Raw genomic sequence first — 13,030 nt, forward strand, 5'->3', positions numbered from 1 at the left:
AAAAAAAAAAAGGAAGAAGAGCCGAAACGGTCACGTGACCACACGCCGTAGTTCCAAGATGGAGCCCGAGCAATTCGGCGGCTTCGCTGCTAGCTAGCTAGCTGTTTACAATAATCTCAACATGGCAAATACGACGGTCTGCTGGACGTTTTAACGCTCGTAGCGAGAGTTATTACACAACCCGAGATGTGCGTTTGTCAGCGTTTGACCGCGATGAAGTAGAGTTGTTTTTAAACCAGTCGCCACCTGAAGAATATTCAAGATAAAAGGCAGAAAACTGCCAATGATCATCATCATCACCACCACCGACTCGGATTGAGAGAGGAAAATCGATATGGCTCTCAGAGAGTTGAAAGTTTGTCTCCTGGGGGTGAGTCAGCATCGATTTCTATCTAAATATGTTCACCCATGGTCTTCAGTGGACATTTGGCTGTACCTGCAGCATCAAAACAGCTGATATCAGGCTGCAGCACACTGATGGGACAGGTCAGAGGTAAATGTGTTGACAGCCTGTGATCAAGTGGTCGTATGTCGTCTTGTCGAATAACGTTATTAGTCTTCGTTGCACTCAGTACTGAATACAAATCAGTTAACAGCACTGAAAGCATGTCTGGACAAAAATACATGTAATAACACCATGAGGTGTCATTCACTTCATCCCATTAATACTCTCCCACAAAAACATCCTCACATCTCCACAATTAGTTGATTCATATATTAGTCCAGCTGTTGCTATTTTAAGAGCAGCTCAGCTCATAGATCCAGCTTTCATGTAATGTTTAATGTAATGATTTTATGCTTTTCTGAGTTTTAAATTAATATACATTTTAATTTGTTTTCTCACAATGGTGTATTGCAAACTGTGATGGGCATTTTTAAGTAGTTTACTAAGGTTTCATGCACCAAAAATTGGCATGATTTATAATAGTACTTTGCTGCTGCTCTCTTTATTGAAAAAGTCAGGCACAGTCACAGCCTTCAAGCTAGTTTTTCTATAAAAAAGAGCATCATTTGCCTTCTAGTTTCACATAACAACATTCTTGAAATAACTTTCTCTCACTTCTGAGAATAAGATAGACCTGAAATAGTCGATTTATTGAAGCGTGAACTGACAGGTTTCCATGACTCTTGGAAATCATTTGCATTTCTCTGTTCTATGTCATTGTAAATTTAGTATTTTTAGGTTTTCAACTATTAATGACACATTTAAAGTTGTCACCCTGGACTGTGGGGAACTTGTGCTGGGGATTTTCACTATTTCTTTGGCATGTTATAGGTTAAATGATTTGTTGATTATCATTAAAAAAAAAAGTGACAAATTAAATAATAATGAAAAAAAATATACTAATTTGTATACAGATATGGTGGTCTTTGCTGCGCTCACCATTTAAAAATCAGTCAAAGGAGAAACATTCATGCATTTAGACTGCTTATAACAACAGCATATGCTATAAGTTTTTCTGCCAGCATCTCATTAAGACATTCTTGAGTTAACATCATCTCTATTCTTTCTTTATTATCCTACAAGAGTTTAAAAACAATGGAAATTATTCTCTCCAGCTTGAATCATCAGTAAATTACAGGTTACGTGTGGGACAGGCTGTGCTGTGAGAATGTGCTTTTATACCTTTAGTAATTGTTTTTGAACAGGTTTAGTAAGCATCGTCTTCATTTTGTCTCTGCAGGATACTGGAGTTGGAAAGTCAAGTATTGTTTGGAGATTTGTGGAAGACAGCTTCGACCCAAACATCAATCCAACAATTGGGTAAATTAGTTTAATCTCTGTCTCATTTGTTGTTATAGGGACATTGTAATGTAGTGAATTCATCCATTCCTGTTGGAGTTGAAAGAACTGTCGGAAAAGGACTCAGCAAATATTTGATAATCAAATGATAATGATTGTTTTTAAACAGATTCTTCAATATGAGGAGTGTCTGCTTTTCTTTCTCCTGTGATACTAGACTGAACAAATGTAGATTTTGGACTTCTGGTCTGAAAAACAAGCAATTGTGATGTGTTTTTACTAGCTTGTGCGTAAATGTAAACCAAAGTTGAACAAATAATTGATTAACTAATTAATTGATTAAAATTCCAGTTCTGTTAATCAGTAATTTTATTAATTCATGAACTAAGAATGAACAATATTTGCTAGTTCCATCGTCTTATATGGAAAAAGTTAAATCTCTATTTCATAACATTATAATTAAAATCATTTTTTGTGGCTGAACATCAAGTTCATACGTAAGTAAGCCTTAACAATTTCAAAACATTACTTTATCAACTTGTGACACATATTTGTCATGATTTTTAACATTAGTTACATTTTTGGTAACCAATTTTTAAATAATCATGGATATATGTGTCAATATTTGTTGGCTAATTAAAAAAACAAACAAGGAATTAGACATGCCAGATACATTTGAGGTAAATTACAAACAGCCTCGCCACACTCCCTGACAAACACTGACATATTTATTATTCAGCTGTGAAATGTCTGCTGAGTATTGGCAGACAGGTTGTTTTTGAATTTTTATGACGGCATCAAAATCCAATTTTATAAGCAAAACCAAATGGTATTGTTGTCAGCCTCAAAAATACAATATTGGTCGGATTCTATTTGATACAGTGTAAATCCGCCCTATTGAATCTTTAACACTTGATGTTGTTTACCGCTGGCTCCTAGTTTAAGATGTCTTTTTTATCGTAATTAAGTTTGGATGAAACCTATTAGTTGCAGTGACAGTTTTATTATTTGTCTGATATTTGAATCGATAGAGTGTCATTGACACCATTTCTCCTCTCCAGGGCCTCCTTCATGACAAAGACAGTGCAATACCAAAATGAGCTGCACAAGTTCCTGATCTGGGACACAGCAGGACAGGAGCGGGTTAGTAATATCCACTGAGGAATTGGCCTCAGCAGTTTTCTTAATAGGCTTGTGCATAAAGTTCAAGTATGTTGTGGCATAGCAGTACAGTTTAGTGATAGATATCAAGTTTGGCCTGTTCAGAAGTCTTGTTACTCTTACCATGTGGTTTTGTAGGAAGTGAAAGAGCCAACAACATGTGCATGCACCACTCCCTCAACTAGTCTGGGGGAAATGTGAACACTGCAGTTAGTCATTACTTCTGATAGGGGGCAACATTTACCTTTCTATAGGTAGAGTTCAACCCCTTTACAAATATTTGACCTCTTTTAGGGCTCTTGTTTTAGGAGTCTACTTTCTCATTTAAATTACACCCGGTGTGATGTTTTTTTTCTTAAAATTAGTGACCATTGTTTGATTTGTCTTGTAGAAAACCTCTAATCTGTCACGACATCTGTCACCTTTAATCTTAGTCACATCTTTGCCTCTGTCCTTCTTCCTGTTCCATTCTTACATTTTTGACACATTTAAAGGATTGCCTGCGGTCCCCTTTTACATTCATTTAACTCGTCACACCTTCGAAAAGTGTCTTGTCAGCATGTGTTGAGATGCCACTTGTTATATAATCTGCACTCCAATGTGTCTATAAATGCCTTGTCACCCACACATAGATCAGGACTTAAACCATGCTTAGAAATGATACCTGATATAGGAAACAGGATACATTTTGGTGTTTGAGTACAATTTCAGCATTTAAGTCTGTGAAATCCACACCAATCCCCAAATGGTTGTAACGTAAGGAACTGCTTTCTCCTTTGACTCACACGCCACTTCCCGCATTTCTCTGCATTACATCTCTGCATCACTTCTCTTTTCTTTGTGCATGGCCTTCTCTTTTTCTCATGCACAGTCCTCTGCTATTGTAATGTTGTATCCCTGCTGCTGCACTCTCCAGGGAGGTGAGATAAGACTCTGCCTGTCTTTTATCCTACTTTCCCCCGGGAGGCCACTGCTTCTTTGCGGCCTTTAGGGGACATCAGTGTAACCCCATTTAAGATAAGATGTGAGGATGAAACTCAAGCCGTCTCTGTCGTCCAGTGTGTGATGCTGCTGGGTCTTATCTGAGAGTCACTGCCACTCCACATCCGAATGGCTTCCTTCTTCCCTGCTGTGTGTTTTCTCCTGTGCAACAAGCTATTTTTCTTTTGTGATTCTTTTGTGGTCTTTTCCATTTTCTTCACCCTTATATTCCCACAAATATACTTTTTAACTCCCACGTGACCTCTCGGTCTCCCAAGTAGTTCACATCTGTGGTTGAAAAGTAGCCGCATTCCTTCGGCAGGTTTCGCATGTGTCTGCGTGTGTGTGTGTGTGTGTGTGTGTGTGTGTGTGTGTGTGTGTGTGTGTGTGTGTGTGTGTGTGTGTGTGTGTGTGTGTGTGTGTGTGTGTGTGTGTTTTTTTTTTTTTTTTTTTTTTTTCTTCCCCTACAAAGCTGTTGTGCTATTGTGAGGCCTCTGTGGATCACAATCTGTTGAGTTGAGAAAGAGGAATACAAAGCCAGCCAATGCACATGTAAGGATAGACAAAGGTATAAAGGAAAGCTCTGTGATTCCCACAATCCACCATCCATAGCTGAAGACCAGATGAGGCCTTACGAGTACATCTGAGCCCAGCTGTCAACAGCCCATCTGGGCCTCCCCCTCCGACTGCTCCTTCTCACAAAAAACAAGCAAAGGGAACCTTGCATCCTACTGGAATAGGAGGATCCCTTTCATTATACACCCAGCTCCTGGTTTCAGCAATTAATCAGCATTCTCTGGGCATCACTGGAGCTGTTTTCTGCGCGGCTGTGTGGCTAGACGTCTGGCCTCGCTGTGATTGCTCTTTGGGTTAAGGCACAGATAGACCACACAGGACTGGCGGTGGTGCAGCCCAACACTTGCCAATGATACAGACAGCACTGTCCTCAGTGCCTCTGCCAAGTATCCCAAGCTGGATTCCTGTTGGTGGACTTGGGGCCAGTAACAACTATAATTATGTGGAATGTGTGCTTTCCTGAGGTAACAGTGTCACTCCAAGATGGATAGTTTATTCCATCGTATTGTAAAGGAAAATAGGATTGGCGGGAAGGCAGGGTCATTCCAAGTGAAGGTCTTCTTGAGACACGGGTTGTTTCTTTTAAGATAAATATCATTAGTTAATACATGACGCATAGTTTAATTTGTCTGTCAAAAGCTACAGGGCAGAATATATTGCAAGAAAACATAAAAAGATTTTTGTTGAGTAATTTGTGATATCTACAACTATATTTTTGGTCTGTTTTTCTCAAAACTAAGCACAGATTAGAAAAAAAGATAAAACTAATTGCCTTTTATTCCATTTTATATGTAGTAGCTAAAGAGTTGTGAAAAACATATCCAGATCCTTTACACAAGTAAAAGTAGTAATTCTACAGTTTAATGATACTCAATTGCATTACAAGTAGAAATCCTGCTTATTATACAATCAAAATGTATTAAAGTATCAAACTAAAGTTTATAATATGCAGCAGAATGACCCCTTTAAGAATCATATTGTGATACATGGTAAATAATATACAAATACTGGTGCAAGTAACTGTAATATTAAAGTACACTACTCAAGTTCTTGGTTATTTCTGTCACTGGATTTACTCCAGAAAAACTTGTATCCGTCTGGTGTAGTGCTGAACTCGTCTTTAAATCTGCTGGATGTTGGAGTAGCTCAGAAACTTTTTACTGATATTGTAGTTGGGTTTAACCTTATCTTTTCCTTCAACGCAGAAAAAAACCCAATGTCTTTTCAAATATTATGACAGCGGGCTTATTTATGAAGCCAGGTCTCACTGTGCACTGGAAAGTATTTTACCAGCAAAATACCAAATCCTGGCAAACCTCCAGCCTCCCAGGCAGCTATGGATTTAGAAATTTTGCACATGCTGTTTTGATTATGGGAGGCTTTGTGATGAATTGGGTAAAGATCAAATGTATAGTCTGGCATAAATATCCAAATGCTAACAGCTTTTGACACTTTCTGCTCATCTTTCTCTTGATTGCTTTCACATGTGTGAGGTCGTGGTGGAAAGACTTGCCACACTTCCATTTTAAATAAAGCCACTTGGCTTATAGGCTCGGAATACCAGGCCTTTAGTTTTGTAAAATGGTACATGTTGTATTTTTTTCCGCTTTTTTATACTCTTTGGAGTTTGTTATAGTCAACTTTAATGAGTTTAATAAACTCACAGTGATGTAATCTCCATAAATCTGTGCCTATGTAATGGATTAGCAGTAGTCTGTGAAAAGCCACAACGTCGTTTGATGGTCTGTGGAGTGTAGAAATATATTATTATTCAATTATACTGAAATGACATATTTAGTAATGAAAACTTGGAAGTAAATAGTCTTCAAAATGAGACTTGATGGATTTTTTTTTTTTTATAAGATTATTCAAATTCTTATTATTAACTCTGATCACCTTTAGTTTCTCGTGGTTTCAAAGCTATATTCAGACTCAATGATGGCAGATCAAATCATCTAGTTTAAGCTGAGATAAAGCTTATTCAGAAGCTTTAAACACACAACAGGGGATATGAATTTCTTTTGACAAGTTGATACATAACGTTACTCATCAATGCTTGTTTCTTACTTGGCTTTTCTCCAACTTCCCATAGTTTCGTGCTCTGGCACCGATGTACTACAGAGGTTCAGCGGCGGCCATCATTGTTTATGACATCACAAAAGAGGTAATTTTTACTGTTTCTCTTCAACTACTGATTCCACAAGTAAGTGTTTACTGTCTAGTGTTTGTTCCTTTCAGTGTTTTTTTCTGAATGATTATTTGACAAGTGTATCAAATGAATAGGTCAATATTTTAGGAACTCTGCTAGTTCACTTTCTTGCCAATAATCTCTCTCTTTTAGAATAAATATGAAGCTACAGTTAGCAGCTGGCTACCTTCATTTAATGTAGCAAATGTGTGTCACTGAGTGAAATCCCTGCAAACTCATTGCCTTTCTGCAAAATTTTTTAGTGTCAATCAAGTCTTTGACATGAATTGTGTCGATTCCGGAGAGTTTCTGAAGGTAGAGGTGGTGGTGGTGGTGGGTGGGGAAGTGGATCTGACATTACTATGATTTTTCATGATTGGAGGCAACAACTCGACACTTTATTTGTTACAGAGTGACCCTGTTTCTGTTTTGCTCATGTTGAGCTGCTGCTACTACGCTCGGGGGTTGATTTCTTGGGGTCGTTTTTGTGCACTTTTTTTTTTTTTTCAACTCTCACCCCAAATTTGTCCCTGATTGATCTATGTTACACCGCTGGTTGGTCGAATGACAGAACATTCGGGATATGTTTCAAATTAAAAGCTCTAGTTTCAAATTAAGAGCCCTTTAGCATTTCATACATGGTCCAGTCATTTGACCTCATCTTGTTATTTTAATTTTTGGTAATTTAGCCATAATGACATTCAAGCAGTGTCAATCTTTTCATTTAACTCTTGGCCAGAAAGAAAATAGTGTGTTTCCCAAAATGCTAAAATATTCCCAGAACTTTAAAAGGTGATACTTGTTGCTTGTCTGCATATTGTTTTATTCAGTATAACATTTTGTTTGTCTTCTCACAGGAGTCCTTCCAAACACTGAAGAATTGGGTAAAAGAGCTGCGGCAGCACGGCCCACCGAACATAGTGGTCGCCATCGCCGGCAACAAATGTGACCTGTTAGACGCCAGGTGAACTTGAATTAGAGTTGATACTCTTTGTGCTGTGAACAATGCTACTGTGTAGTAATGATGATGACGTCTTATTTACAACTCTTGATGGGTCGATGTTGGGTCTTTATATTTTACATGGTAAAATTCAGTAGAAAAGATATTGTGGGGATACTGCATACTTGGAAAATTCTGCATCAGAATAAAATTCCCATGAATAGTATTCAGCTTGTTCTGTACTGGAAGCAGAATACGGGCTCTCATAGCCTGTGCCAGGCTCTTGTTTGTCCCAGTCTCTGTTGTTAATCTTTTTTCATTATAGGAATTGAAAGTGTAGATATCCTTGCTGGAGGCTTTACTTATTTTCAGTGGATTGAAGAAGCTCCCATTGTACTTATTTTCTCCCATGTTTAAAGTGTTATCTGCCAGAGAATTAAACAAAAACTCCTGAGTCTAGTAAGTGAAATGGTGAAATCTTCCACATAATATGTGTAGAAAAATGTTGATGGTTGTCAGATCAGGCAGGAAACTGGAGAATCTGAACATATTGCAACATAGTGTTTCTAAAATATCTCCTTTATTTACAGGGAAGTGCCAGAAAAGGATGCCAAGGACTATGCTGACTCCATCCATGCCATTTTTGTAGAAAGCAGTGCCAAGAACGCCATTAACATCAACGAGGTGTTTATAGAGATAAGTGAGTGTGTTTCTTGAGCATGCTGGGCTGAACATCCTCAGGTCCTTATTTAACTCCCTTGACAAATTAAGCAATGAACAGCATTAAGATAATTGTTTTTTCCCACAGAACATTTTAAAGCAGGGGCACAATGTGTTGAACAATATACTCTGTTAGTTTCTAACATAGTTTCTTTATGTTTAAGAGTGTTTAACCGTGTGTGAAGCAAAGTTCTGACGGTGATGAGCGAGTTCAAACTAAGCTACAGATGACGTGTTGAAAGCAGAATTATGATGTCTTGACACTTTTAAAGTCGATTATACAATTCATGGTAGCGCTACGTGCTACTGACCGTATGGCTGTATTTGTGTCCAGTTTCATACACACTGAATATAAGCAAATTTTCACTATCTAATCTATTCATTCTGCAAGAGTGATAAAAACTTTGCTCAAAATACCTCTCCATGCAATGCACAAAGGAAGTGGAGGCACTGCTCATGTCTGAACAATTTTAAATAAATTGTGGCAACATTATAAGTATTAAACAACTTTATGTTGGTATAACATGGTAAAGCATGTTTGTTTCTTGCATGCTAACTCACTAAACTTACAAAAAAAAGAAACATATTTTGAAATTGGTATACAGCTAGTGTGCATGTCAGGAGTTTTAGAGAAACTCAAGCTTATCCGTTGCCACTGTAAGAAATCAAACAACTGCTCCCTCACCCAATTGCCTCTACAGATTAAACTAAACTATTGTGTAATAGTAAAAAAAAAAGTGTGTAAATGGACAAATTGAATTAGAAAAGGGAAGCTGAATATTATTACCAGTGTGTGTCTGTGTGTGTGTGTGTCCTCACAGGTAAGCGCATCCCTGTTGTAGAAGCAGCAGGAGGAACTTCAGGGAAAGGTTTCAAATTGGGACGGCAGGCCTCAGAGTCTCGCAGGACGTGCTGCTGATGATGCCGGTGGCTGTCCCCACTTGACCTGTGACCTGACCTTTGTTCACATTCCATGTTCCCAGCTTGTTTCAGCTTACACCGCCACGCACCCTCAAACACCCCGCAGCCACCGACACCCGAGCAAAGCAGTGCCACTCCGACAGCCGTAGCAAACACAGATATTACATACATCATGTATCATCTGAAAATTGCCGTCAGGAGAAATACTTCAGGTGACAAAATGCTTGCATTCATACATTCACAGATGAGTGAAAGTTACGTGCAATTTTGCAGACTTCTGTTATGGACAACAGAATCTGTCTGGTGTACTATAGCTCGAAGTTGATCAGAGGAACTTTACAGCGACAGATTGATGGATTCAGAAGTCATTTCTATTTGTACATATGTACAAATCTACTGTCTCTCAACCAAAAAAGGAAATGAAGTGATTCAATTTCACCAAATTATTTTGATAATTCTTAAGTTATTGCCTTTTTTTTGGAGATCTGTCTCCAAACATTCTCAACTTCATGAAGGATCCATCTTTAGTGTGAATGTGTATACTCGCTAATTTGCATAATATTTTGAAGTTAATGTTAGCCATCCTAAAAAAAACTGTCTCTCTTCATAATCCTCTCATCGCAGTGTCAGCCGTTTTCAAGAAGGATTGTGCCCACTTAATTCTAATTTTATTGTGTGATTGTTGTTTCCACCAATGCAAAATACCGGAAAGGTGTTTTAATGCAAACCACAATCACACGGTAAAAGATGCAATAATGAAAGTTGTGTGGGATCCTACTCCCTGTCTGTTGAAGGAATAGTTCAGCATTTTGGAGAATTGATATGGCTGACATGTCTGTGCAGTAAATATGTTGCTGAAGGCAAGAGACAGTTAGCTCAGCTTAACATAAAGACAGAGTCAGGCAGGCTGTTTCAACCCGCTGATATTTGATGGGCACATTCGAGAATTGGTATCTTTTCCTCTGTCGTTCTTCCAACTGTCTCTGCCAGAAAGCGAATAAGCATATTTCCCAAAACAAAGTTTAACCTATAATTTTCAGGTTATTTCTCTCTCTCTTCGGATTGCCACTTACTCTTCAGAATGATAACAAATTGCTGTAAAATTTAACCTATGTGACCAGAAGAACCTTTCAGTCCACATCTACCAATGACGGGGCTTTAATCAAAGTTTCAAATAGTGACTGTTGATTATAATATGATTGCAGTTCCAGCTGCTCACATCTGCTCTGCATTTTACCCTCCTAATCACTAAAGAAGCATTGACAGAATCCTGAGTGTGAAATGCCCAATAATGCGCATGGGGCACAGAACCAGTTTCCCAATATTTTTTTTCTGATCTCATTTTACTGTTCGCTGGCGGGCCCGCCTGTCTTAAGTCTTTTGCTGCTACTTTGCAACAGTATAACTAGGGAGGCTGATTTTTGTGAGGTCTTGCCAAACTCTTTAATTGTCCCATAAACATTTTTCATCTTTCCTTTTCTTTTTCACATAATCAGCATTGGCTCACACATCCAATGTTGTTTTACTACTTGGCCTGTGATGAAAACAATGAGATCTGGAAACTAGACCCTCATTCAGAGGAAACTTTTATTCTAGAGCTGAAATATCCCATAAGCAGAAGGTTATAGTTGGAGAATCAGACGTGGCACAGTGTCGACACGCTGCCCTCTTATTGAACCTTGATCTCCGCTCTGCTCTGAATTACTGTGGGCACTTTGTTCCTAAATCAGCTTTATGATTTTCTTTTCTTTCACTTTTTCTGCCTCATTTCTCTGAACTCCGGGCTCCTACTGCTTCTACTCCTAGCTTTTCATTGTAGTACAGTATAATACGTCTGTTTCAGAATTATTTATATTCACATAAATCATTAATACTCTATGATTCTTATGCTATATTGCCGTGGTTACATTGGCCGAATTGAACTTAAGTAGCAGTGAGTCACCTGTGAGCCTAAACTGACTAATGAATTGTGTCTCATTGTAGGCATGTTTCTATCTCTGGAGCTCTCTTAGCTCCCAAACTTTATCTTCTTTTCAAATTTATTGAGAAAAAAAAAAAAAAGGCCTCAAAGGTAGGCTTAATTAGACTCCGGTTCTACATTCATGAATATGAATTGTGTGGTTTTCTATCCATGCAAAACGATTTGCCTTTAAGCATCTTATTGATGAGTGTTTTAATCAGTGTTGCCTATTTTTCAGAATTTTCCTGTGGAGTGCAATAAGTTTTCCTGCGACAAATGCAGATTGTGACCTAATCCAAGAAATCAGTAAAGAGTTAAAAAATATGATCTCATTCCCTCAGCCTCAACAGATGACAATAACGGGTTTATATTGACCTAATTTTCTGCTGGTTTGATTGACTTGATTTTGCTCAGATACACTGTTGTTGATTAAATGAGCAGAGCGACTGGGCCAACCATGTCCCCTGGAAAACCAGAGAAGAAAACTTTTAATTCACTCTGCTGTCTTTGATGATTTATCCAACACTACATCATAATGCCAACTGTTGGTAGTATTTGCCCCACCTCCAGCGATTTCATTTAAAAGGGAAATCACTCTGGTACTTTGAAAGTCTGTTTGTAGTCTGTTATTATCGCTGTGAAATCACTCAAAGAAATAATCCTATAAAGCCTGAGACTTCTTGATGTTCCCTGATGTTGTTTTAGGTTTGCTCAGTTCTTACTGCTTTGAAGAACCAGGTGACAAATGAGGTCAAAGCCATATTACCACACCACACATAATTAACCCTTTTTTTAATTGTTGATGTGATATACTAATTTAAAGTGCTAATCACATAATTGCTTAAAAATGTTGAAATTTGATTATTAATTATGACACACCGTTTTTTCCCTGATTTGGAAAAGGAGGCATGGACAGAAATTGTGTTTTGCATCTAAAAATATCAATAGTCTTGGGCTGGCCCTGGGAATGTGATTAATCTATATTATGTATCTTTTACAGTGTAGATATATACCATCAAATTGCACACAAATCAATGACTATATTCTATTTGAAGCCAGTTGTATGACCAGAATATACCTGTACATCATTTGCAGTAAAACCATCAGCAGTGTCGTTACCATATTTAGCTTTTTACTATGTTTCATATTGTTACAAAATGCCTGAAAACACTTGTTTGCAGTGTAATTCCAAATGTGTAAAAAGGGAATTGTTGGTTGTTTACTAATAAAAGACTGACAAAAATATATTTTTATTTTATGCTGTATTTGTGTGAGGAAAAAAAACTGTCTGTGCGTGCAGTCTGTGGGAAGTTTTTCAGATCCCTTGTGTTTGTCCCAAAAAAGAAGGGTGCATTAATGTGTTCTTTGGGGATACAGTGACAGTGTTGTTAGGGGTTGCTTGTGTTGTTCAGTTGGCAGCCAGCTGCCTGGCTATATATATAAATATGACACTTGAGATGTGTCTTTGACTGGCAGAAGTCTTTTCACTGAACTTTGAGGAGTGCTGAGAGGGCAAAACACTTCCCAGTCTCCAACTAAGTATTTATACATCGTATCTGTGCTCAACATTTTTGTAGTTTTTTTTTTTTTTTTTTTTTTTTTTTTTTACCTGACAGGTACATTGATTTATTAAATTAATTAAAAGTACCCCAAATCACCAGGGTTTCAATTACATCAATTTATCACTGGGCTGCTTTCACAAGTGTTTTATAATGTCTTACTTGTTACTGTTTCTATATACTTTCCACTCCACATTTGTCTGACATATTATTAACGCAAGAGACCAGTTTTAGTATGTTTTTAATTGCCCTAATTTTCTCTGAAGTTTAATAATAATAA

General features: G+C 37.7%; 1 protein-coding gene across 2 annotated transcripts; it reads left to right on the top strand.

The window, feature by feature from the left end:
- Positions 1-78: 78 nt before the first annotated feature.
- rab22a (RAB22A, member RAS oncogene family) lies at positions 79-12,436 on the top strand. 2 transcript variants are annotated; one of them, XM_069147999.1, is made up of 7 exons: positions 79-370; positions 1,686-1,765; positions 2,806-2,887; positions 6,555-6,626; positions 7,508-7,614; positions 8,181-8,274; positions 9,132-12,436. In XM_069147999.1, exons 1-7 carry the CDS (start codon positions 335-337, stop codon positions 9,150-9,152), a joined length of 492 nt encoding a protein of 163 aa, XP_069004100.1. In that variant the 5' UTR covers positions 79-334; the 3' UTR covers positions 9,153-12,436. The 2 variants fall into 2 exon arrangements, with proteins under 2 accessions (XP_069004100.1, XP_069004092.1); XM_069147991.1 differs by having other exon boundaries at positions 85-370; positions 8,181-8,290.
- The last annotated feature ends 594 nt before the right edge of the window (positions 12,437-13,030 follow it).

This window comes from Embiotoca jacksoni, unplaced genomic scaffold (genome assembly GCF_022577435.1).
Source record: "Embiotoca jacksoni isolate LCO1_2020_lvr unplaced genomic scaffold, fEmbJac1.0.p SCAF_1, whole genome shotgun sequence".
Taxonomy (NCBI): Eukaryota; Metazoa; Chordata; class Actinopteri; family Embiotocidae; genus Embiotoca; species Embiotoca jacksoni.

Excerpts from the sequence above, each read along its gene's own strand:
- rab22a (XM_069147991.1), top strand. The coding sequence starts at position 335 with ATGGCTCTCAGAGAGTTGAAAGTTTGTCTCCTGGGG. Across the intron at positions 371-1,685 it reads TGAAAGTTTGTCTCCTGGGG|GATACTGGAGTTGGAAAGTC; the intron begins GTGAGTCAGCAT and ends TTGTCTCTGCAG. Across the intron at positions 1,766-2,805 it reads AACATCAATCCAACAATTGG|GGCCTCCTTCATGACAAAGA; the intron begins GTAAATTAGTTT and ends TCTCCTCTCCAG.